General features: G+C 39.9%; 1 protein-coding gene across 8 annotated transcripts in view; it reads right to left on the bottom strand.

The window, feature by feature from the left end:
* Window positions 1-26,465, bottom strand: part of LOC117403691 (single-stranded DNA-binding protein 2) — a 108,704-nt gene that overhangs the window by 12,959 nt on the left and 69,280 nt on the right. For 2 of the 8 annotated variants that reach the window (XM_034928279.2, XM_034928273.2), the window contains exons 5-12: window positions 18,103-18,192; window positions 11,778-11,855; window positions 9,858-9,917; window positions 8,757-8,823; window positions 7,713-7,783; window positions 6,179-6,270; window positions 5,247-5,295; window positions 842-877 (exon numbers count right to left, since the gene is read on the bottom strand). In XM_034928279.2, coding sequence (XP_034784170.1) covers window positions 842-877; window positions 5,247-5,295; window positions 6,179-6,270; window positions 7,713-7,783; window positions 8,757-8,823; window positions 9,858-9,917; window positions 11,778-11,855; window positions 18,103-18,192 — 543 coding nt within the window. The remainder of the gene's footprint in view (window positions 1-841; window positions 878-5,246; window positions 5,296-6,178; window positions 6,271-7,712; window positions 7,784-8,756; window positions 8,824-9,857; window positions 9,918-11,777; window positions 11,856-18,102; window positions 18,193-26,465) is intronic. The other 6 variants (XM_058986770.1, XM_034928275.2, XM_034928281.2 and 3 more) reach the window with 3 other exon arrangements.

Raw genomic sequence — 26,465 nt, forward strand, 5'->3', positions numbered from 1 at the left:
CCTCCATCACGCTTACTTGAACAATTGTAATTTTAACTAACAATTTGCACGGATTCATGAATTCAGCTGACTCTTCATTGGGAGGGGGTTTATTTTTCTTTCAATGGTGTTTATGGTTGCATGTTACTTCCTTGAAACATAAATAACGTATTTAGTTCTATTTATTTGACTTATTTTTGTGTTAGTTTAAAGAATAATCCACGACGTTGGGAGAGAGTGTCAGGTTATCTCTGAGCAAGAATTCAACCTGGCACCTTCCTTCTCCCGTGAGATCCTACGACATTATTTCACACAGTCCTCCGAGCCCAGCTGCAGAGAGTGTAGTGCTACAGGAAACAGTAGCACATATCTGGAGGCAATGAAGATCCACCCCCGCCCACACTTTAAAACATAACGTATGCTTTTATATGGAAGCTGCAGCTGCTGTTATATTTGCTGTTGGTTTTCTTTCTTAATAGAGTTACAGCCTTTGTATTCGATTCGATTTGATTCCTGCAAACTGATTTTATTTGCTTGTAACTTCTATATTTCTAATGGACTAGCCTGTCCCCAGCAATCATCTGTCTCTTCTTATTTGTTCCTGATAACAATTTGCTGCAGCACCATATGCTGAAGTAAAATGCAGAGCTCCAGGAAATTTGGACCAGACTGATTACTGTTCTACAAATGAACATCAACATATGCACTGGAAATGGCAAACAAAACAGTAAAAAAAACAACAACACATGAATCAGATGTTCACTTCTCAGCCAATACACAAGGCACTCTCTGCAACATCTGGCTAGCTATTTCTCCACTTGAATAAAGATGCATTAGACTGGGAACTACTGGCATCACCTACCACATAATTCCCAGGAGACGCAGAAGAGTATGGTATCTGGAAACAGAAGAAAGGATGCATATTATCCACTGTCTGTGACTGGATCAAATAATAATAATAATAATAATAATAATAATAATAATAATAATAATAATAGTGAAATTGCATTATGCGGTAGCATCCCTGACATATTTTATATTTAAAAGCTGCATCTCCCATCAAAACAGTGTGATGCTGAGCAAGTTGGCAAGTAGGACACACCAAGACAAATACATACCGAGCTAAATGTTTGCTCCCTACTATTTTACGTTCAAAACATCCATAAAGAAATACATATTTTAATGGTAAAAGTATAAAGAACAAAAAAGGCAGATACAGGAGTTTGAATTCATTTGTACCGTGGGCTCAGTTTTGAGGTGCTGGAATGGGTTTCTTCTTTTGTAGAAACGTTTTCATACTAACTTTTGTACTTGATAACATTCACTTGAAAATTCAATTGATGTCTATGATGAATATGTTTTTGTGACTAATTAGCTATTAACATTTCAAATATTAAATATTGAGATATATGTTTAAATAGTAACTAAATCAAGTTATTAATCAAACTCATAAATCTTGCTACATACCAGTAATTGATTTATTAAAATGTTTGGATATACTGCTATTTTATTGATTACTGGCTCGTTCAGTTGTCTTAAAATAACGCTAGAATATGTTTTGTTGGACAATAATAATAATAAAAACTTTTCAGATGGATTCAGATTTCGCTGCAGATGGATTTATTTTCATAAGTTTTCTTTTGGTTAAGTGGCGGAGCTGCACTCCGATTTATTTTTTTTTGGGGGGGGGGGGGGGGATGTTGCAAGCCAACCGAATGTGATTTTGCAAGTTGTATTTGGTTGTGTTTGGTTGTGTTTGGTTGTGTTTGGTTGTATTTGGTTGTATTTGGTTGCAGAGTAGTGGCGAAAAAAGTATCTTCTGCAGGCTCTCGATTTCCGCAGTTCAGCGTGAGAGGTAACGGCTGGATGTTTTAGTTACACAGGATTTAAGTTATATTCTTGTGCACGTTGTACTGGTTTTACTCAAAGTGATTCCTGTTCAGGTGTTTATGAATGTGAATAATATGAGACATGCACTTCTTTCTTCTTTGACGACCAAGAAAAATAACTGCATTTCTAAAATATTAAATTATACAAAGGTGCCTAATTTCAAGGTTTGATAAAAAACATCTGTTTAGATTTTGAAATTTATTTTATTTACTATAATTAAAGTGTTTCAATTTTTTTATTTTTCGCTCTGTGCTTTTCTATGTGATTTCCATCTTTCACAATATTTATTCAAATGAATAAAGGTCAGTTTAGATTAGGTATATTTATAATGTTACAGGTTTAAGCATACAAAATGTTATTAATTTGACAATTTTCCCAAGGAGTGCTAATAGTGGGCCGCAGTGCCTAATGCAGCTGAACAGGTGGGCCTCAGTTAAAAAAGTTTGGGAACCTCTGCTCTAAATGGCCTTATAACTGACATAACAGCATTCTGACCAGGGTGCTAGCCATCATGAATACATTTATTTTTCTAATCAAATATTTATACAGGCAGAGTCTTTAATGCAAAACACAAAGGAGATCATCAGCAACAGTGACAGTCAGGCGAAAATACCAAGCAGAAACCACAGCCCTACAAAGACATGCATTGAAAAACTCTTACAGAACGCAAAGCATATTATACAAGAACTAGCTGTATTTTTTGTCATGCCTAGGGACCTCATAACAACACAAATAGGGGGACGTTTTATAATGGAGCTGCTTCAAACGATCTATCTGCTATTCATGAGCCAAGAAGAATTATTACCACAAAATATGGTTTCATCACAACTGGATAAGCGGTTCTCTCTATATAAATATATAACATACTAGTATTTAAATATAGAAAGAAACATTTCACCTGGTCACACTATACAACGACGAACTCATATGCTGTTCTATTTTACTTTTGTTTACATAATACAGAAGGATATACTGTAAGCAAGCAAACGATATGACGAGTCAGTTCACAGGAGAAGCAACGTGGGCATTGATCTGGGAGCACACAATCTACGACTTAGCCAATGTGCCAGAGGGGAATACGTTGATAGATGATTTGTATTAGTTTAACATGTTTATGAGGTTGCAGAAAATACTGCCTTGCTCAGAATGACACTGGATGATTTGGAAGTTGCTTAACTAAGCTCTTATATGGATTTCACATAACTGTGTCATGAAGGCATTCCATGCCATCATTACTGTGAATATATGGAAATACCTGCAACTGCCAAACCAAACTTGCTGTAGAGTTTTACTGGTATGTGGCACCTTGTATTCATATGAAGCACACTGAAGTTGTGCAGCTCAAACTAGGTTAACCCGCAGTATAACTATGGCTAGTGGCTACAGGTACAGCAGTAGCCCTATACCCCTTCTCCACTGGCACATCCGACCCATGAGGGCTCGGTACGGTACGGGTATGGGTGGTTCTCCGCTGGCTATTTGCCGAGCCGAACGAGAACCAAACCGTGAAACTCCAGCCTCACAAGACATCTGAATCTGGCTGCGAGGCACGCCGAGCCAGGGGAGGGGTTAAGGATGTCCGTCATTACGTTGCATCAGTCAGTATACTCCACAAAGACAAACAACAAACATGGCGGGCAGTGAGTGTGATGAGAGAAAAGTACAGCCAGGTGCAGGCTCTAGTTTCTCTGTGGGCAGATAGACGTGTTCAGGAAGATCTGAAGTTGTATGTCAGAAATGAGAAAGTTTATGCCCCAACTTCTGACGATTTGAAACAAATGGACATAAACCCTGGGTACAGTACACTTAACTCACACACTCAAAAACACAAAATTCTACCAAATTTGTCATCCTTGACCTTTATTGTATTAATATAAAGAAAAAAAAAGTGAAAATAAAAAACAATTCTAAACTTATTTACAAAAATATAGTCAAACAAAATACTGTACAGCTGTACCATACATACAGCTGCGGCTCTTGTTGCGTTCGCACAGATTCTTTTTTTTAAGAACCTAAACAAAGATATTTGTATATTTGTATAATATTTTTAAAGCCTTCTTTTTTCCCCTTCAAAAGAAATAACTGAACTTTAGTAAGTCGATATAATCAGTAAAATTTGTAGATTATAAAGACATTTCTAAATATATTTACAAAATATAGCGATACAAGATACAGCTGTACCACTGGTCTATTAATTTTTTAACACCATTTGTTTGCTCATCTTTTCGCAAACTGAGTTCATTAATAACAATAATTAATAACAACTGTCTTTCATTGCGTGTGACGTCAGTAGCGCGGCTCGGCTCTGCAGTGGAAAAACAACCCAGGCTCCTCTTAACCACACCGTGAGGGCTCGGTACGACCCCGGCACGGCTCTGCTGTGGAAAAACAACCCAGGCTCCTCTTAACCGCACCGTGAGGGCTCGGTACGGCGCGGCGCGGCTCTGCTGTGGAAAAACAACCCAGGCTCCTCTTAACCGCACCGTGAGGGCTCGGTACGACCCCGGCACGGCACGGCTCTGCTGTGGAAAAACAACCCAGGCTCCTCTTAACCACACCGTGAGGGCTCGGTACGACCCTGGCACAGCTCTGCTGTGGAAAAACAACCCAGGCTCCTCTTAACCACACCGTGAGGGCTCGGTACGACCCCGGCACGGCTCTGCTGTGGAAAAACAACCCAGGCTCCTCTTAACCACACCGTGAGGGCTCGGTACGACCCTGGCACGGCTCTGCTGTGGAAAAACAACCCAGGCTCCTCTTAACCGCACCGTGAGGGCTCGGTACGACCCCGGCACGGCTTGGTTGTACAGTGGAAAAACAACCCAGGCTCCTCTTAACCGCACCGTGAGGGCTCGGTACGACCCCGGCACAGCTCTGCTGTGGAAAAACAACCCAGGCTCCTCTTAACCACACCGTGAGGGCTCGGTACAGCCCCGGCACAGCTCTGCTGTGGAAAAACAACCCAGGCTCCTCTTAACCACACCGTGAGGGCTCGGTACGACCCCGGCACGGCTCTGCTGTGGAAAAACAACCCAGGCTCCTCTTAACCACACCGTGAGGGCTCGGTACAGCCCCGGCACAGCTCTGTTGTACAGTGGAAAAGAGGCACTAGAGGGCTGTTCCAGACAAAACAGGGCTCAGATTACATACACAGAATATAAGCAACAAATTCATCAAATTCAATAACATCTCTGTAGACAACTGTGTATATTCTATACTTATAGAACATCTTAGCAATTATACTAAAGCACACACTGCAGTTTTACCCCTTGACAACATGTATATGTTGTCAAATGTGGATGGGCAGTTGCTTTTTTCTGTGTAATTCACACTTTGAGGTTGATAAGCTTTGAAAAATCGCCTTGAAGTGTACTTACCGAGTTGGCATTGGGAGGGTTTGGCCACGCTCTGCCGCCTCCTGGACCCCTGCAAAATGTAGCGACAGATGGGGGGTTTAATTCAAACAACCAAACAAGCTTTGGCTCCTCACCAGCCAACAATCTGGGCTTGTGAGAAACTAAACTCTACAGTCCCTGAGGGTGTGACAGCGCTAACAGTGCTAACAGTGCTCCACTAAACCTTGTAAGACCTACTGTAGTAAAAAAAAAAAAAAAAAAAGATTTTTACTCTTTGTGATCTTGCTTTAAAATACAACATTCAGTCACTACTAGCAGAATAGCACAAGGGCTCCTTAAAGCAAATTTTACCAAGCCTGTTTTTGTTTTTTTTAAGGACTTAGCATGAAGAATATTTATAGGATAAAAATGTCCAATGCACAACGTTGAAACACCGTCTTGGAATTTTCTAATGTACCGGACCGTTTCCTTAACAATTTGAACACCCCATTAGATTACATTGAGCTGCCTAAAGAGATGAGATATTGGGTAATTTTAGTTAATATTAGCTGCAATATGTGTCAAACTCTGTAATTAATTTTCCATAAACACTGGCGAAGTTTTTATCAACACAAACAAACAGGGGTTAGGGTTAAACGTACAACAAGCCCCAACATCATCCAGTTATCCTCTTAACTTGATTGCCTTTATCACAGATAAAATACAAAATAAAAAGCCTTCTTTTGTTGAAAAACATTTGAAGAAACAAATGTAAAGTAACAGACTCACAGAACAATTTGAATATGAGTGGACCAGTAAATATTATGAACAAGGGCTAATACAGAGGAAATTCACAGTTCTGATGGCTAACCAATGGGGTTTTTGAATTTGTGTTTATTCCAGTACAGTCACTGAGACACCACTGGTTGCTTCAAAGAGAAAGCTTTTCTTGTAACGGAGAGCTCTGCACTTACATATTCATCCCAGGCATTCCAGGGCCACCTAGAGCATTCAGAGGGGGCCTCATTGCACCTCCATAGCTCTGCAATGATAACCAAGGATCAGACTAACCACAAAAATAAAAACAAAAACCAAAGAGGAAGGGGAAAGAAAGGAAAGCATGTTAATGATTCCCTTAGGAAATGGCAAGTAAGAAATAAAAGGGGCAATGTAAACAGCAGTAGAATCGCACAACCATGTAACGCTGAAGGCAGAGCAGAGCGTGATGCATCTAGCCTGGGATTCAACCACTTCCCATTGACAAGGACAATTCACAGCAGGTACAGTAGGGGCACCATTAACCTCAACACACAATGGGTTCTGCTCCAAACTAAACCACACTGGCTCCACACAATCATAGGATATTCAGAGATGTGTACGTTAAGCGCTATAAAATCCCAAATCCTATATTGAGATAATACCCATCTACTAGAGTGTAAAGTCACTTTGATGCAAAACAAGTATCATGTTGGATGTGAGGTATTGGGAATCTGCAAACATCAGACACTGCAATCTATGCTGGGAAAGGGTCCCAACTGACAACCCTCTATGCTGTATATCTTTATGGGGTGTGATCACCACTGTCTGGCATCTATTATGCATACTAGAAATGAGTTAGTCCAGGAGTGTCCTATACACATGACTCAAGTGCCCATCTCTGAATATCTCTTAATTGTTTTAAAAACTGTATTTCCAGAATATTCCACCTGGTTTGAGGTGGCACAGGTCACATTGTTGTAAACTGGGCAATTCAACTGCACACGTTGCGGTTCTTTCTCAAAAGGTTTCCACTGCAGTGTGTAGTATCATTGAGCTTCCAGGCATCTGGTAAATTAACCTACTGGACCTGCTCGTGTAAATGCCTGAGTTTGGACTGTGGTCCTCCGTAGTCCGCACGCGGGTTGCAGCAGTGAGGAGACATTCGAAGCCAGGTGTTCTCTATTCTGCTTTTGCTGAACACAGAAAACGAAGCTGTTTGGGGACTGCTCATTTTGGCCATTTCCAGAAAATAAGTGTTTTAATTTTATAAAAGAAATTGGAATTGAAAAAAGAGATTGACCCCAACCCTGATTGAGGTTAAACGATACTGAAAAAGGGAATGTCAAACTGGATGTATTGGAAACAGATATTTTCTACTGATCACCAAATCTTAGCAATTATAATATACTAGTTCACAAAAACAAATGCGAGCTGGCAGGACGAGGGGAGATCACAGGTTTGCTTGAACCGATTCCAGTCAGTTCTGGCAACCGCTCCATAAAAGGACTGACTTAAAAGAAGCCAACAAATAAGTACTGGTTTACACCATCCCTTGGGGACTGTAATAGCTGGAGTGCACCTTACATTTACACTTACACATATTGTATCAAATGTTGCCCTTGGAAATAACAAAAAGAGTGTATGTAATAACTGACAGCCACTTTGCTGTTATCAATCAGTGCTGCTGAGCTGAAGATGTCATTATGGAATTATTTTGCTGCAGAAATCCTTCAGCTGTTGCCCACATACCTGCGGTCCTAGCGGGACCATCCCTCGAGGTGGAGTCATTCTTTGCATTGGCCCGCCCATGCTTGGATGCCCTGAGTAAAACAATTTAACAAGCTTTTAAATGGCATGAATGGTGTTACGATGCACATGTAATATATATTCGAGGTCTAAACCTTTACTGTTTAAACTCACATTTTATTGAAAAAGTAGACTTGATAGCCACCTTTACATGTGGACATTGCTTTTCACAAACAGTACTGAATTAGAGTGGTTTACAATGCTCACTTATTGCACTTGAAAACAAGGTGAAAATCAACTCAAGATGCCTATAAAAACAGCATAACTTTGGTTAAACATTTCGTGAAATACTAGGACAATTAGGATTTTATTTTTATTTACCATTTAAATGTTTACAACCTTGGCAGGCATAATACCACAGCAGCAGGCGTTTGACTCGCTGCTTATCAGATTCATTATAACCAAGGCTTTTCATTCTCAGATTTTACAAAAGCTGTAGGTCGTTTTCACCCGGAATCTCTAAATACTGGCTTATACAGTACCAAGAAAAAAACACGACTATAATGAATTTGTTTTTGAGTAATAGGAGGTTGTCTGTTTAATATACCAGCACAAAGGGTTAACATACTTTACTAGCTTTACACAGCCACTTAAACACTTGGTACCATACAGAGAATAGTCAGTCCAGATAAATCCTCAGAGTGGAAATCAGTTACATGTAAATGATATATCAAATAAAAAGTGCCATGATTATAAACCATGCACGTACGGTGCCTCAGAATGTCAGCCTGACCCAAAGGATGCATCTGTCCCCAGTCAAAGGGACTTATCTCACCACAGCATGCCATTCTTTGTTTACCTACGATCATGCAACAAGACTAAGATGCTTTATTGATACATCCAGTAGTGTACAGAACACCTGTCAGCTGTGCATATCCCTTACCTAGGCTGTGCCCAAACCCTATCAGCTATTCTGTGTCCAGCTCATTTCTTATTTGCCAAGTCTCATTTAGTGATTGATCCTTTTAAAAAATAAAACACACTAACCTTGCAGCCGTGTCGGGTCCATCCCACTTGGTAGCAATGGCTGATTTCCTGGGACTCCCCCTAATGCCTGAATATTAAAAAAAAAAAAAAAACCCAAATTATTTGATCCCATTGGTAGAAGTAAGCAACAACAGTGTTGTGCAACAAAACCCACACGTCTGCTAGGTTATCTCCTACAACAACAAGCCTTCAAATGTGTTCTTGTGCTCCTAAAATGTCTTCTAACATATACAATAACACTATCAGAACAACAGCATATCATTATCCTAATGAGATCCAGATCCATTATTTGTTATTATTATTTGTTTATTTAGCAGATGCCTTTATCCAAGGCGACTTACAGAGACTAGGGTGTGTGAACTATGCATCAGCTGTAGAGTCACTTACAATTACATCTCACCCGAAAGACGGAGCACAAGGAGGTTAGGTGACTTGCTCAGGGTCACACAATGAGTCAGTGGCTGAGGTGGGATTTGAACCGGGGACCTCCTGGTTATAAGCCCCTTTCTTTAACCACTGGACCAAACAGCCTCCTATCCTAGATCCATGTGCTTGTATACAGAAAATCATCACGTGGCCTTGGCCTGGGATCCGTTTCAGTGAGCCAATCAGACCTCTTGGTTTGTCCAGGTTATTTTATAGTAAATACACATCATGAAGCTATGATCCACATAAATGCAATGCTATCTAATATGCTAGAAATACATCGGATAACAACAGGGGATGGCCCCCCCACTCTATGGAGGTGAGACGCTCCGGTATTACTGAACGGCAAAAAAAGCACGACTGAAAGGTGACAACGATTAAAACCACCCATTCAAAAAGCACTTCTTTTATGTTTTGCAGAAAGCTGAATGTGACCCGGCACAGGACATTGTTTGATCAGTGATCAGGGAGAACGGAAAGGCTTGTGAGAGACTGATGGAGTGTTTATCCACTTAATAATATAAAACAATGAAGAAAACAAATGATTAACGTAACGCAGTGTTCCTGGGATTTCTCCTCACAGTAGTGAACGAATGAAAGGTCTGTACAATCTGCGATAGATAAATAAATCCCTAGCTGAGGGTGTTTGACGCTGGAAGACGATGGATACAGTACCTGATTCGGTATTCTGAGGGGCGGCCGAGGACCTCCAGGGTAACGAGGCGACATGAACGGCTGTCAAAATAAGAAAAAGACAAACAAAAAACAAAAAACCCAGTTAAGAAGAGACTGCCGGTCCTGTAGTACACTGAGCACCAGCCTGGGCAAGGCAGGTAGCTGGACAGTTGAATATGATTGAAGAGGCCGCAATGTTTCCAACTCCTCAACACCACTGGAATTCATCACTCAGGCTTAAGAACAAAGTGAGAAATTAGACACCGATTGACTGATCCCAAAACTTCAAACATTCCAGCGATTCAGCATCAACAATGTGGCTTGGAAAGCTATTCCATACCCTCATCATTCTGTGTTTAAAAAAAAAAAGTCTGTCTGTACTGTATATCTGGACTCCAAACTCCATCTACAATATACCACTTTGCATTCTGATCCCATCGGATGTCAAATTTTCAGCCAGGTCAGGTCAGCACTTGTATGCAGATCTCTCTCCTACTGCAAACTCAGTGCAACTTCACACAGATATAATACAGTCACGGTACAGAATACAACAATATCCTGTTTGTCACTAGACTTCCAACACAAAGCTCATGATAATGCACATGAATACATTACAATCCGCAGTGCAACAACAACCCACTTGACATGGGGGGCTGTCGGAAATGGAGGCTGACCCCTGCGTGTTATTCAGCACTTGCACACTATGAATGCAATTGTAATGCAAGAAAATCTTGGCTCGTAGGTCAATATCAGCACAGTGTTTAGCTGTGGGGTAGCATAATGATTTATGTGCCGTTTTTATGCACCATTTACCTTTTTCCATTTATGTCTTTATAAATCAAGACAGAAAAAAAAATGTAACAATGGGAATCTTGTTAACATGACTGCATGTTTTGTCTGAGGAGGCCCCCCCTCTCCCTCTCCCTCTCCCTCTCCCGTAGCTGCAGGCTTTAAGGCATCATCACACAACAAAGCAGGGAGACCAGGATGCAGCGAAGACACATTGGATATAATGTTTACAATGCAGGTATTATGCTTTCAAACACACATACTGTATCAGATTAAAGATGGCACTTTCACGCAAAAGTAGTTTACAAATGGAGGAAGAACCTTTTTGAAAAACTTGCTGAGGCATCTTCATTGTTGTAGTCTTACAGTCTGATGAACCAATCCTAACATTTGCCCATTTGCTTTCTTCCCTAATTGGCTTCCCAATAAAACATGTGTTGCGTTCTACTTTTATAACCTTCAAGGGGAACACAATAGAAAGCAGGTGGTGCATGTTGTATGTGTTGACATCAGTATTCCAGAGGATTAAAAAGGCACGTTGTCAACATCTCTGTGGTAACTCTGGACAGGGTGACAAATGATTCGCAATTGTTTCTCCCTATTACAGTAAAGCGTTTACAAGCAATGAATTAACCGTAATGCAAACGTGAAAAGGGCTACACCTTATCCTCTCTCTACCTGGCTGCCAGGTACAGCAGCAAGCCCTCTCGACGGATCAATCTACTTTGAAGCAAACCACAAAAACAGATTTACCAAGACTGTTTGGTACTACAATTGTGAAGCACCATTATTTCTCTGTGCAGGTCTCTCTCACTTACATGTACAAACTTTAAACAGGGGAAACAGACAAAGTATATGGTTTTATATAAGGGAGGAAGTGGGGCTGGTGCATTGTCTTGTGCCCTCCTCCACTGGGCTGATACAGGGCCAAAGTTTTTTTTTTTGTTTGTTTTGTTGGACAAATTGTTTTCAATTAATTTTAAAATACATATATGGCACAACATTGTGTATTTATTTCTTAAGGAAAGGTGCTGTACTGCATGTCACTAGGATGTACTGTTCTGTTCTGCGAGCGTGCGTCTAGTCTAGGACTGTGCGGCTTGTCTAGGAGTGGTAGTCTAGGATTATTACCTGACTGTGAGGCCCCATCATGGGATTGCTGTGAGGTGGAGGCTGTGCATGTGGTGAAGGCTGTGAACCGGGAGGTCCCTATGGAGAAAAGGAAATTCACAAATTACAACACAGAAATGTCAAATATGTAAAGTGTGAATACGTCCCAAAGTGTGATGGCGCCCACGTTTGGCAATACAGTTGAACCTCATCTTGTGGGAACTACAAATAATGCCAACAAACTGGCGTTTTTAGAATCTTGACATGTTTTTGTTATTATTATCCCGAAGAGATCACATTCATGTGTAATAACTAGGGATGCTAGCCTCCCCTCATCACCCCCCAAACAAAAAAACGATCTTCCCGTTAGTAAGTAAATATACGCGTTGATGCCTCCATGTTGTGGTTAAAAATATTAAAAAACAAACATTGTGATGTGTGTTTAAAAATACATTTCCCCTGAATAGAGTACAGTAAGAAGTGAGAATGCCACTCACAGTTCTCAAGGTCAGTGTGTACAGCACCACACTCCACTGCTTCGCTCCTCTTAAATGTACCTTATCCTGTACACCTCCCAAGGAAACACGAAAGCAAACAAGTGCTATTGTAGTGGTTGGTGCTGCGAGCTTTCATCTTCCAATGGGATTCCGATAAGACCACAGCTCCGAGCAACTGACCACCACATGAATCAGCCACCTTGGCCCTAAGATACTCTCAGGACTGACCATTTCAATTCCAACTCCAATCCTGAAGATCCTAGATTCAAGCTATTAATTCAAGATCAAGCCTTGATCTGGTAAGCTATTTACCTCGAGCACTGATGCCTGTGGACTGGGAAGCTGAGGGGTGTCTGAAGTGGGGACTCGGTGGAGCTCCGGATATAGACTACATTATCTCCAAACTAGCTCAAAGCCAGGCAAAAGGCAGGATTAGAGGAAAATGTTAACTTCATATCTGAGCAACAGAACCCATTACTACTCCGAATGACTGCAAAGAGTAATTACAATAAGTGTCATTCGGAATGATATGCCTGCTAGGAAACAGGAGACTCAAATTGTGCCACGCTTTGGAAAAAGTTAAATATCATTTAGAAAAGCCCACTAGAGGAATAAAAGGACTGCGGTATGGTTTTCAGTTTCACTTAATGATATTCAAAAAGTATCCTTTTTTTGCTGTTGCTTCATTTAATTTACTGATGTAGCACAGTGGTAATGCACTTGTAATCTGCAGAGAAGACAGAAGAGACAGGGGCTTCACCGGTTTGCATTCCTTGTAACAGTAAGAAGCGAACATCAGCAACAAACAAGAGAATTAGCTTGTGAGTGGTTGCTGGCTGCCATTAAAGAGGTTTAATCTGCACTGAGTGGGCACTGCCAGCTGTCCTACGAACATGTTGAGTCACAGGATTACCGTACTGACCCGAGCACAGGGTCACCAATGTAAAAGCAAGAGACACTTGCTTTTATCGTTTATATCTTAACCAGAGCACTCTGCAGTATGGACTGTATATTAACCAATGCTCTACCAATTGTACGAACGTTGACACTTAGACATCGCCATGGTCTACAATACAACTTCAGTTACCACTACATTTATTTAACTAACAGGAATTTCCTTCCTTTTTATTAGTGGTATTTATATTATATGGATTAAAAAAAAAATACTACTGATTAAGGTTGCCACATTCAGGTTTTTTTTTTTCTTGTGTCTCACTAAACCACCTACAGTAAATTGAAAGCAAAAAAGCATGATCTAATCATTGGGGATCAAACAGTATTTCAAATGTAGCAGTCAGCAGTACACGGTACACATGTCCAGTAATAAACAAGGTGCAACAAAAACACATGTGCATTCAGAAAAGCACATGGCTAATTTCATTACAACGTCACGCTAAGCACAAACATGCACTGCTGTTTTCACTACACTGTGGAGACATGCCATTCAAAGGACTTATCAATCTTAACAAGAAAATCATAGAATACAGTTCTGTACCAAATATGAAACCAATAGCTCAAAACCTCACGCAAACACATGATGGCAGCCGTATTAGATCAAAAGGTCAAAGTGCACGAGCAACAACAGTGGCAGATTTGCAAGAACATCTGAACTTGCAATTATGTTTATCTGCAATACGCTGATGAACTGCAAGGTAAGCCCCAGAGGTAACTTTTGGTTTAATGACCAATACATAAAAAACTAAATGCCACAGAAAACAAAACATGTAATATAGTATTTACCCAGAAGCTCTTCTGGACGTGGTCAATCACGCCCAACACCCTACAATTCACCTTTACCTGCTACAGCTGCCCACTGATCACATAAAAGAGCATGTGACCATTACTGTAAAGCCAAACTAGCTTTCAGTTCATAAACAGGTCACCCCCCCCCCCCCCCCCCATGACATTTTCATAGCTTTTCTTTCTTTCTGCTGTTATATTTACAAATCCCAGTTAACCATATAGTATTTAAGATAATTGCATTAGAAGGGTCCGGTGATGCAGTAGAACGAGTTCTCAAACTTGGAACCAGCCTTCTTAAGGGAATACATTGTACTGACGAGAGATAAATCTTCCAAAGCGGCCATCAGGGAGCTGTTGAAAGGGTCAGCAGTAACCTGAACGTACAATCATCAGACGAGCGGGCTGGAATCACCGTGCTGGTACAGCAACTGCCACAATCAATGATCGGGGAGAATTATTGGGCTAAATCATGAAGGATTAGGGTTGCTTAGAAGATAACTGCAAGGTGTACCAAGAAACAGAACACATTCTAGCGTACTACACTCCATTATTGTGTCCTTTTTTAAAATTCTACCACGAGCCTGCTACTGTATAAGTATAACCACCATAGACCTCCCTTGACATGAGACCCTGGCTTAAAAAACATTACCACCACTAGAGGGCAATGTCACCCCATTATCACACAGTCCCTAATTATTCTGGTTTTCTTAACTGTTCTAGTTGTACTTAGTCATGCACGATATAATTAAAGAACAGTTAAAAACATACAAACAACACAGTTGGTCAGAAAGCAATCATCGAATAATTAAAACTGAATAACGCATTTTTAAATTAAGTAAATAAGAATCATAACATTTTTCAGTTAAAAAAAAAGGATCATTTTACATAAACAAACTATAATAACATTTCAGATCTAAGAATACTACATACTCTTAAGCCATTAATTCACAAAATACTTTAGAAGCCACCTATTTTCATGGTCAGACCACGATTAAAACAACCAGAGTGTAATTCACCTATTACCCCATATAGTGACTACCCTCATTTGAGAGAGAAATCGCTTCAAAAGTGCAATTACAACGTCAGACCCTCACAAAGCAACCTGGGACATATGCTTGTGGCAGCTCTGTACAACGAGTGCCCGCACAGCTGCTCAATCGAGAGGGAGAGCCCCTCCTTCTTACATGGGCTTCAAACAGGAAAGGGTTAACGCCAGGGCTCAGAAATGATGATGCACAACACACAATGAGCATTAGCAGAACGGATTCCCCAGAACTCTCTTTTTGAGAACGGAAAAATAACTATCCCCATGTTTTTTTTGCTGCATTTCGTACCCTGCTAGTGTTATAAGAGTCAAAGCCTCCACAGTGTGTCCCAGGTGACTGAAGTACAAACTCAATGATATTACATGCTTGAGTGCCTGGTAAAAAAACACTGGCTTTGTTTTATTCAAAATGCAGATGCAATGTTTATGGGAGAGCGAAAAATACAAATCTGTTTTCCAAAGGTTTTATTTTATAGCAAGCTTACAAACAGTCTCTACTGCTAGAAAACAATGCCACAGGAAAGAATGCCAGTGAGCTTTATTCAAAATACCAGGTATGTGCAACAGCAGGTGAATGGAGGGTACTGGGTTCTCTCATTGATAAAAATAAATCTATGTTTTACACCATGAATATTCTCAGATACAAGATGTGTTTAATTAAACAGCAGCTTCATCTTATACACACATGGTACAGTATTTTGTACTGCTGGGACAAACATGCTTCACTATTCTTTCAAAATTTGTATTTAAACTTTAATGATGAATTAGCTATAAGTCAACAGTATAATGTGTAACACGTTACAGTAAAAACAGTCATTTATAAATTGTGTTATATGAATGGATGCAAGCATGGTCATTTCTGCAGCAGTGCTTGTTCAAATATTCATCCCAGCACTACATGTTTGTTTGTACGAAGAACACATTGCCAATTCTATAAGTAAGAGCAAATGTAAACTGGTTCAAACGCAAGACTTGGATAAATACATGCCCTTAATAAATAAATAACTGCACTTGAGATATATATATATATATATATATATATATATATAATTAGGGCTGCTACGATTAAATCGAAAACCGATTTTTCAATCGATTCCATTCCTCATTATACACATCGATATAAATACTGGATAATCGATTCAATAATTACATGTTTGTATTTTACAGACAAGCAGCGGGCGTGCTCTTCTTTTCCTGCTCGTGTTAACTAGCATCTCATTTGATGGTTCCGTCCTACCAGCGAATCAGTTTGGAAAATGCTTTGTAAGTAGTCCCTCTGTTTATTCGATGTAAATAAATAAAAAGCGCGCTGCCTTGAATCCAGAGCAGGACGACAGGCTTGTACTCCTGGCAAACAGCCTGTCAATAAAGTGTACACATTGAAGAAAGCTCACTGTACACTTCTTTGGAGTTTCAAAATGAACTGTTATATAATGTGTATTTAACAATATTCAATAACGTTGACCTATATTGGGTATGCATGTTGTGGTAAGTAAATCAATGTATTATTATTATTATTATGATGTTTTAGGCAGGGATTTCCACATTGTGTGGTTCACAGATAGTGAAGGTTAGGTGGTACAGTATCAACAAGATGTAATGTGTGATGCTGCAGCTGTCACTGAATAAACAAAAGACGTTTTCCTAAACTCGTGTCTAGTTTATATAGACTACTTTCCAAAGTATTGTAATCTGTTTAGAATAAATATTTTAGTAACACCCCATGTTAAACTTGCCTTGTTGTGAATGTTGTTGTGTTTTTTTTTTTTTTTTTATTTCTCGTGATGCTACCAAGGCGTAATTACCCCTTGCATTCAATTGTTGTGCATAAGCTTTTACTGAACAGCAATGACATTAAAATAATCACGTCGCGGGGAGAGGAATGGAGTGAAATGTACGTGGGCGTTACAATCATCGATATTTACTTGAACGATTCGATTTTGTGTGCCCAGTTAATCGAGTGCTATTTGAAGGCTTAATTGACAGCCCTAAAATTAATGTATTTGCCCGTCGCTAATCCTGTGCCTCTTTAGCTGAAGAGAAGGCTAACAAATAAAACACAAGTAAATCACACAAGCTGAATTCACATCCAGAAGATCGGACTTCTAAGTCTCTATAAACAAAGCAACATTTTTAATCCATGGTTCCAGCTGTTAGGATTAAAATTTTGCAAGCATGGTACAAGGCTGTTACATAAATATTAAGAGGGTAAAATGTGCTTATCAAACTTCTCAGGTTAAAAAAACACATGTATTTGTTTTGTAATCCTTAAAAGAACACTTTGATAAAAATTGTGCATTCAGAAATGCCCCACCCCCACCATGAAGTAATACTGAAGGAACGCATGCTTCCTTCTTGAGCAGGAATTTATATTGTTCACCATTACATTTAGTTTATAAACTATGGGATTATAAAAAGTGAAAAACTGGATGATGTTTTGGTGATTTAATACCAATTTGAAAGACAGTAATTATCACATATATGGAAGTCTTCGAGAGCTATTATCAACCCACTTGTGTTTTAGGCAGTAAAGCTGCACACGGAACAGTTAACTTGACCCCCAATATATAAGCGTGTCAAAATTGTAATTACTGCTACATGCAGGATGTGCAGTGTTGCTTTAAAAGTGTAGAGGCACAGCATGCAAGATAGCTGCTAACTCTTTTGTTCAAACAGATCTCTGCGTCTGTATTATAAATATCATTGCCTGCTGTAAGCGTGAAAGTATCACAACACAGACAGTTTGTTAAAAATACACAGATTTAAGAATATGGCCGTATTTTCAAAGCGTTTACCACATTCTTAAATAACTCCTATTTTTCAAAAGGTTTTTTTTTTCTTGTTTTGTAACCTTCCCTTAGACTTTTGATTAAATAAAGAGGATTTAAAAAAAAAAAAAAACGCTTTGAAAATATGTTCTTTCTGTAAGCATTTCTATTCTAAAACATTTCAATGACTGTCATGACATTATTTATTTTACTGTTATTGGTGTTGTTGGGGTTTTGCAGCTAGACTAGGAGGGCTGCTGGACTCGCGAGTATCCTTGCTAGCTGTACTGTACCTGGAAGAATCCCGGCGGTACAGGCCCCACTGGCATGCCATCTCCTGGGGGAATGTTTCCTAGCACTGGACTGGGAGCAGCCGCGGCACTCTGGAAAAGAACAAAGAAAAAACAAGCCTCTGTTACTACATGCCAGAAAACTGCGTCCCACTGCGTAAACAGGATTTCCACATTCTAAGAAGAACTGTCTCCGTTTGTAGGCTTTCTGCTTGTCTTTCATATTTAAATCAATCGTACAACACATTCAAATGGCACATAAACAATTGGAATATTGATAGTAATATTAGTGCCACATAAAATACAATTGAATGTGCTTTTAAAAAGGAAATATTTTTTATCACAAATGCATAACCTAGAAGTCTAAAATCCCTTCTCAATCTAAAACTAGTTACTCTTTTTTTTTATATAGTAGCAATTATGTTAGTTCAGACACAAAACAGACCCAGATAATTCTTAAAACTATTAATATTCAAATGCACTTCTTTTACAAATGAATGCTACAGATTTTCCAGAAAGTTAAGATGTGTTAATCTGCAATGTGTTGCACGCTTGCATGGAAAAGTTAAAACACTAAATTAACAGTTATGCACTGTGTAATCTTGGTTTAAAAAAAAAAAGAGAGCATGCAAGTACACGTGCACGCACACACACGCAAACACACACACACGCACGCAAACACACACACACGCACGCACGCACGCATGCACGCTCTCACACTTTTAATGAAAATCTGGCCGCAGCATCTTTTTTTCCGGATTAAGCAACTAACCTAATATAAATCAACCACTTCACTGCTAAACGAATTTGGCATTTATAAATGATGATCAAAGATGAGTCTATTCATTAGTAGAAAGTTGGGTTTTTGACACAGAGCCTTTTAATCTATTACACTACATAGACATGATCTGTTGTGTGTTAATGTATTTAAAAGGTTTTTTTTTTATTATTAAAAAAAACACTTCGTAAAACATTTAAATATGCCATTTCCAAGTCAAACAGGAAGGGTACACAGCAGAGAATAACTAAAATGAGGGTAATTTCAAAAGTTAATAGATTCATTTAGTTGGACCCTAAACAATATATCCCATATATCCCCTCATACTCTCAATAATGTGTGCTGCAGAATGTGCTAACAAAGATTTACCACAACTGAATAAGATACATGTACAAATGAAGTGTGACACACAGTACTGTACTGCATGTACAGACGTGCTCAAATTTGTTGGTACCCTTACAGCTCATTGAAATAATGCTTCATTCCTCCTGAAAAGTGATGAAATTAAAAGCTATTTTATCATGTATACTTGCATGCCTTTGGTATGTCATAGAATAAAGCAAAGAAGCTGTGAAAAGAGATGAATTATTGCTTATTCTACAAAGATATTCTAAAATGGCCTGGACACATTTGTTGGTATCCCTTAGAAAAGATAATAAAGAAAATAATAGACAAGCATGGTAAAGGTAAAGGCTACAAGACCATCTCCAAGCAGCTTGATGTTCCAGTGACAACAGTTGCAAATATTATTAAGAAGTTTAGGGTCCATGGAACTGTAGCCAACCTCCCTGGGCGCGGTCGCAAGAGGAAAATCGACCCCAGATTGAACAGAAGGATAGTGCGAATGGTAGAAAAAGAACCAAGGATAACTGCCAAAGAGATACAAGCTGAACTCCAAGGTGAAGCTACGTCAGTTTCTGATCGCACCATCCGTCGCTTTTTGAGCGAAAGTGGGTTCCATGGAAGAAGACCCAGGAGGACTCCACTTTTGAAAGAAAAACATTAAAAAGCCAGACTGGAATTTGCTAAAATGCATATTGACAAGCCACAATGCTTCTGGAAGAATGTCATTTTGACAGATGAGTCAAAACTGGAGCTTTTTGGCAAGTCACATCAGCTCTATGTTCACAGACGAAAAAATGAAGCTTCCAAAGGAAAGAACACCATACCTACAGTGAAACATGGAGGAGGCTCTGTGTTTTGGGGCTAATTTGCTGCGCCTGACACAGGGTGCCTTGAATCTGTGGAGGGCACAATTAAATCTCAAGACTCAAGGCATTCTGGAGCGAAACGTACTGCCCAGTGTCAGAAAGCTCTGTCTCAGTCGCAGGTCACGGGTCCTCCAACAGGATAATGACCCAAAACACGCAGCTAAAAGCACCCAAGAATGGATAAGAACAAAACATCGGACTATTCTGAAGTGGCCTTCTATGAGTCCTGATCTGAATCCTATCGAACATCTATGGAAAGAGCTGAAACTTGCAGTCTGGAGAAGGCACCCATCAAACCTGAGACAGCTGGAGCAGTTTGCTCAGGAAGAGTCGGCCAAACTACCTGTTAACAGGTGTAGAAGTCTCATTGAGAGCTACAGAAAACGTTTGATTGCAGTGATTGCCTCTAAAGGTTGTGCAACAAAATATTAGGTTAGCGGTCCCATCATTTTTGTCCATGCCATTTTCGTTTGTTTTATTATTTACAATATTATGTTGATTAAAAAATCAAAAGCAAAGTCTGATTTCTATTAAATATGGAATAAACAATGGTGGATGCTAATTACTTTTGTCATTTTCAAGTTATTTCAGAGAAAATTGTGCATTCTTCGTTTTTTGTGGAGGGGTACCAACAAATTTGAGCACGTCTGTAAGCATTGAAGTATGCCTCCACTTTATCCCTGAGAAATGCACTACCAATATGAACATATATTCACACATAAACCTAGGTGGTGACTGTTGAAGTCGCTTACATTCCTTTCACTTGCAAAGAACGCACAGAGTAAGTCACTGATAGGTCCACGCTAAACGATACTCAAAACGCCCAACAGTCGAGCAGAGAGCCTGTCCTCACCCCTCTGAATCGAGGTTAAGGGTTGCCTCTGGTAAGCCGCAAAACCTGCTGAACTAGTTGCTGGATCTTCTCGTGTCTCTCAAACAGTGTGGTGGCATCATCTCCTCCTCCAAGTCGCAGTGAATGTTCAGATCTAACATTACTTTCCTAGAATCAGCCCTGACGGCGAGGGGAGCTCAGCCCTGGAAGTGCCAGGGTCATGGGTTTATACGTCACAATCCAGCACTCACCAGACCTCAGCTATTGCCTGCTCAATCTGCTCGAGCTGTGGGTAGCTGCTTCAAGTCGGTTAACTTTATTCAGTGAGTAGACGCATACGTGCAGTGCTCTGCTCTAAATTGTATCAGTCGAACACAGCGCCATGACCCTGATTTTCACCTCCTGCTTTTATGGAGCACACGGGAGGGACTTTTTATTATACTTTGTTATTGGTTTTCACAAATTAAACAGGATGAAACATAAACATAATTTAACAGAGATTTAAGTGGAAATCATATTAATAATAATTATAATTGTTACAAAAGAGAAGAGAAAGAGGAGAAAGGACAGAAGAGAAAGAAAAGAAAGAGCCAGAGAGAAAGACAGAGAAAGTGCCGTGCTACTCCTCTCTCTTTCTGTGTCCAGACATCTGTACACAGGAGAATGCTGGTGTTAAGGTCAGGCGAGAACAGTGCTATAGCTATATTTTAAAAAGCCAACATGCGAAAAGCCCAAAAAAAAAAAAAAAAAAAAGTGTGATGCAGAAAGAACTACTAACTAAGGAAAAAGTCACAATTTCTGAAGCATGGAGCTACATTTAAAAAATATGTCAACTCAAAACAGGCCGCTTACAGTGGGATGGCTTGGGTGCCAAGCAGGAAGTTGACAAGTGATGTCCCAGCACATGGTAGATCATTGATTTAAGAAAGCCAAAACCACAAGCATCAAACTTCCCTCCTTCATCATCATGTTTAAAAGAGCAAGTTACAAGATGAAGGACTGAAAACGATGAAGGGAACGTGGCTCTGCAGTACACTTTTATTGCCTTTGTCAGGAGCTGCTCTCTTCATAACACTTCAATCAACTTCTTTTACTGAAACACTGACACAATAAAACCAAGCAATCCATCAAATACTCATGAAAGCCAAAAGAGTAAAACCACCATGGTGCAGCTTTCCAAACTCCTGCTTCTCCAATCCATCACTCTGTACAGAACTGCTCAGGCAGTGCCTGGCACAGAACACACACACACACTGTACTGCTTAGAAAACAGGGAACTTAAAACATGAGCGCTGGAAACAGCCCTCAGGACACATAACCCTATACAGTATATGAAGAGATGTAGCTGTCCCCTTGTTATTTTTTTAAAGCGGTTGACTTTACTGCAGAAATCCATGCAGTAGACATAATACTTGGAAATCTATAAGGGTGCCTGGCAAAATCCCCCATTTCCCTGTACTGGTAATGGAAAACTATGAACTACTGTGTGCTGAATGTGCTGGACAATCAAGCGTGAACTTTTCATAGAACAATAACAAATACTTTTAAAATTGAAAAACAAAGCCTACACTTAAATATAAGCATGTTTTCCCTCAATTTGAAATATGCTAAACCTACACATGCGTTTTAAACTGGTCTAGGCATGAAATACCAGTTCAACAAATGCATTCTGCTTGTTTCTATTCACTTTGTATACACGTTTACTGTTTCACTCATCACATCCTGAGAACTTTTAAGCACCCCTCTGGCCTCAATACAGCTCTCAAAACACGTCTTCTCTCAAAGTACAGCTGGGATACCAGAGTGTAACCATTAACCTGTCCCCTTGAAACATGGAGGGGGTTAAAAAAATACATCAGCAGGACATACAGTACAACTTAGAACATACTGTATGTGGTAGTTCTTACATCCACTGGTGGCAGGGTGTTACAGGGGGACAGGTTAATGGTTACACACTGGTGTACCACGTGCACTCGTTTGATGGCTCTACAGCGGCCACAGGGGTCATTTTAACTTTGTCACAAGAATCTGATGACTGAAATAGAAAATTATATACAAAGTATATATAAAAAAAAATAGTTAAGATAAATTTATAAATAAATCTGGACAATTATGGACTACAGCCTGGACAGTGGACTTAACTGGGCAGTGCATTTTTTCCTTGCCATCAGTAATGCACTCAGAGTGTGTGCCAGTTCTAAATTCCTCCCGCTTTCCTTTATGGAAACTATTATCTTCATTGTTTTGGGGAAGAACGGCTCTAGTCATTCTCTGGAGCTTCCTGGTATAGTTTGCCAAACCCTGCCTTCCCAACAATAGCTGGCATTTAAGGCTGATCAACTCTCTTAAATAGACAGGCTAAATATAGTGCTTCCTGTGGCAAGTGATGGGTAGATCTGTGTCCTGGGCAGGCATCAAGAACTATGTGCTTGCTTTTGTTTATGTGAACATAATATCTTTGCTGTAAAAATAAGTACATTTTTGATTGTTCATGTTCTCTTTCCAATACTGGGGTATACAGTACAAAAAAACCAATCCTTAATGTAATCAAATCTAACCAAAAGATAAAAACCAGAAATGCTTTGACATTAAACAGTATTTGTCTATTGGATTTACAGATTTGACGGAACTAATGATTCCCTTTAAAAAAAAAAAACATTTTAAATAAATATTAAAAATACACCTGTGTCATTTACCCTTTTTTCTATAACACAGCATAGAAAAACAGTATGCACTGAATATTAAATCTGTCTAAAGCTTTACTACCAGTTTTTACAAAGAAACCCTTCAGTGGAGCAGGCGTTTCTGTTGTTCCTACAAAAAGCTGCAATGATATTCACAAGCAAGGCGAGCAGTGACAGAATACCCCTCCTCCAATTTCCCCAGGGACAGAGGCTGCTCCGCTCTGCTGCCTCAACAACTACTAATACCCACTGCAAGATTCCCTTTCCCACAGTGCACCTCCAGATCACATCTCTGCAGAACAGCAGAGACAGTCTGCACACCATTTCAACCCAGCGAGTTTAACGCATCATGGAACTCTGCAATTTTGAAATGTGAAAATTCAAAATTGACCGTCGCATCAGACGTTAATGCTTAAGCAGCACCCGCTCCAACTCCAGCGTTTGAACCGGTCCTCAAGGCTAGAATCAGAGGAGCTGAGCAAGCTCATACCAATTACTGTGCAGCTGGACAACACACAAATGCAATCTTCAGGGCAATATGATATGTGGTTAAAATAATAATAATACATTCATTAGGTTCGTGTGAGCACTTACGTGGGTGTTAACTCATGGTACAAAGACCATCCAGGTCTTGCAGAAAAACCTCATGACTGCACCAGGCATTAAGCGGAGATAGACTGAAGACAAAGGGTTGGAGTTCTCTACACAGAGAGCAGTGAGGGTATGGTATAGGTTACCTAGTCATGTTGCTGATGCAGAAGGATTGGCATCCTTTAAACCCAATATGACAAAGCCGAGCACTGATGGGCTGAAAAGAGCCTCCTCTTGTTTGTACATGTTCTAATGGTTTATATGTTCTTAGGACACTGGTATGTTATTTTCCCCATAGAGGGAGTGAAGGTGAAGATTGAAAATCACACCAAAAATCGTAGTACACACAGATCTGACCCATGCTACTGAAGCTCAGCAGAGTTCTAGGGCATTTAATGATTACGGAAATGGGGCATGTGTTGTTTGCTTTCATTAGTTCATTAACTTTTATTTTCACTCATCAGTAGTTGTTATGTGTTTAGTGCTTAGCTTAATACATTTGGGTTATAGAAAATAGGTGACTTTTTTTTTTTTTTTTTAAATCTGGGCAGCCAATGGGCCAGACATTGGCTGAAAGCATGCACACCAAACATCATTCATATATAAAAGACGACCATTTATAATGAAGTGGTGCATTTAGTGCTTTATGCTTTTGTATCATCCACAACTATTAAACACTATTAGAGATAATATTAAAGAGGATATGGTTTTACATTCTTTAGTGCAGGTACTAAAAAGAACTTTGCTGCGTTTACTGTAGCATTGCTCTTAATTCTGTTTTATTTCTATGGATTGATTCCCGGCTTGCAGTTTGCAGATACCTGAGGTCAAAATAAAGACCCTGCACCAACAATACTCATTTGGTTAACCCAGACCTCACAATGCCAGGCAGCAACCAGGTTCACGACTCCTGCCATGCTACAAAATCACCTGGCAACGATGCCAGCTTCTGACGCACCGCTTTCCTGTTACGCACATGCACATAGCTGTTGTATCCGAGGGGAATAGGTTCACATTATGTTCTTGTGTTTCCAGCTCACTGCTTCCAGCCACTCTCGTCCTCATGCTCCAGTAAGGCATGGGTATGTTTGTTTGCCCCACCCCCCCACCCCGAGCAGCCTGCACAGCACCTGTCAATCAAAATCCACCCTTGGAAAGCACTCCTTGGGAAAGCCGTTTGATTCGTGCAGCAGAGATGTAACCTGCTTCCCAAACCACATCACATATCACATATCACTACAGCATCCCCAAAGCTTCCAGTTTCCCTTTGTGTGTGTGTGTGTCTAGGTGCATTAACCATCAATCATTTACCAACGAGGAAGATTTCTACATTATCCACCATAATGTGTGTATTTCCTCTGGCTCAACAAGGTCACGTCAACAAGACCATAACCCCATGACTTCGAAGGTTGCCTCCTTACCTAACTTTGGTTTGGTATTGCAAGTAAAATATGAAAAAATATCAAACCTTTGCACCAGAAAACCATTTTTTTGGTGAGGACTACTGAAACAAAGTACGTTAGTTACTTACTGGCGTGTGGTTACCGAGATATAGCCTCAATAGCACACTCAATCATGCTTCAATGACATGCACTGCACACACTAGCTTGTAGATAAATCGACTAAAAATGCAAACTTTGGCTCGTCTGCTCCCATTAACTAGCTAAAAAACAAGCTCAATTCTGCTGATTGCGCTGTTTTGTTTTAGATTGAAATAAATTACTCCACTAGGGCATCAGTGATTCACTACAGAATGCTCATTGAATGATCAACATGACCTGTCCTGAAATATCTCTGCAAAGATATGGAATTTGTAGACTCTCCCTGGCCAGCTGACACCACGCACCACCCACAGCAGATCCCAAGCCAGATTTCCACAGAAAGTGGATAATCCCCCTTTGAAGAGGTTACCACATCCAAGTCTTGCGGCGCTGCACAGTACAACAAACTCAAGGAAACAAATTACAGCCTCAACTTGCGCACTACAATGCTCAACCTGGGACTGTGATATTATCACAGCATTCTTTGGAGGCCTATGTTGCAATCTAATCATGTATTGATCGGCCCAGGATTCATCCAGGAACTCCAGTATCTTGTTCCATATTCTCTACATGTATAGACATGATGGGGTAAATCAATATGATGACATGACATTTGCCAATCCATGGTGTCCTTTGTGAATTTCACTGCTTGCAACAATGTATCCTTTTCTCACTGCATCGTGTGTTCAAAGAATTCTTATTAACAGATTACTATGAAATCCTTTATCT

Source organism: Acipenser ruthenus, chromosome 2 (genome assembly GCF_902713425.1).
Source record: "Acipenser ruthenus chromosome 2, fAciRut3.2 maternal haplotype, whole genome shotgun sequence".
Lineage (NCBI taxonomy): Eukaryota > Metazoa > Chordata > Actinopteri > Acipenseriformes > Acipenseridae > Acipenser > Acipenser ruthenus.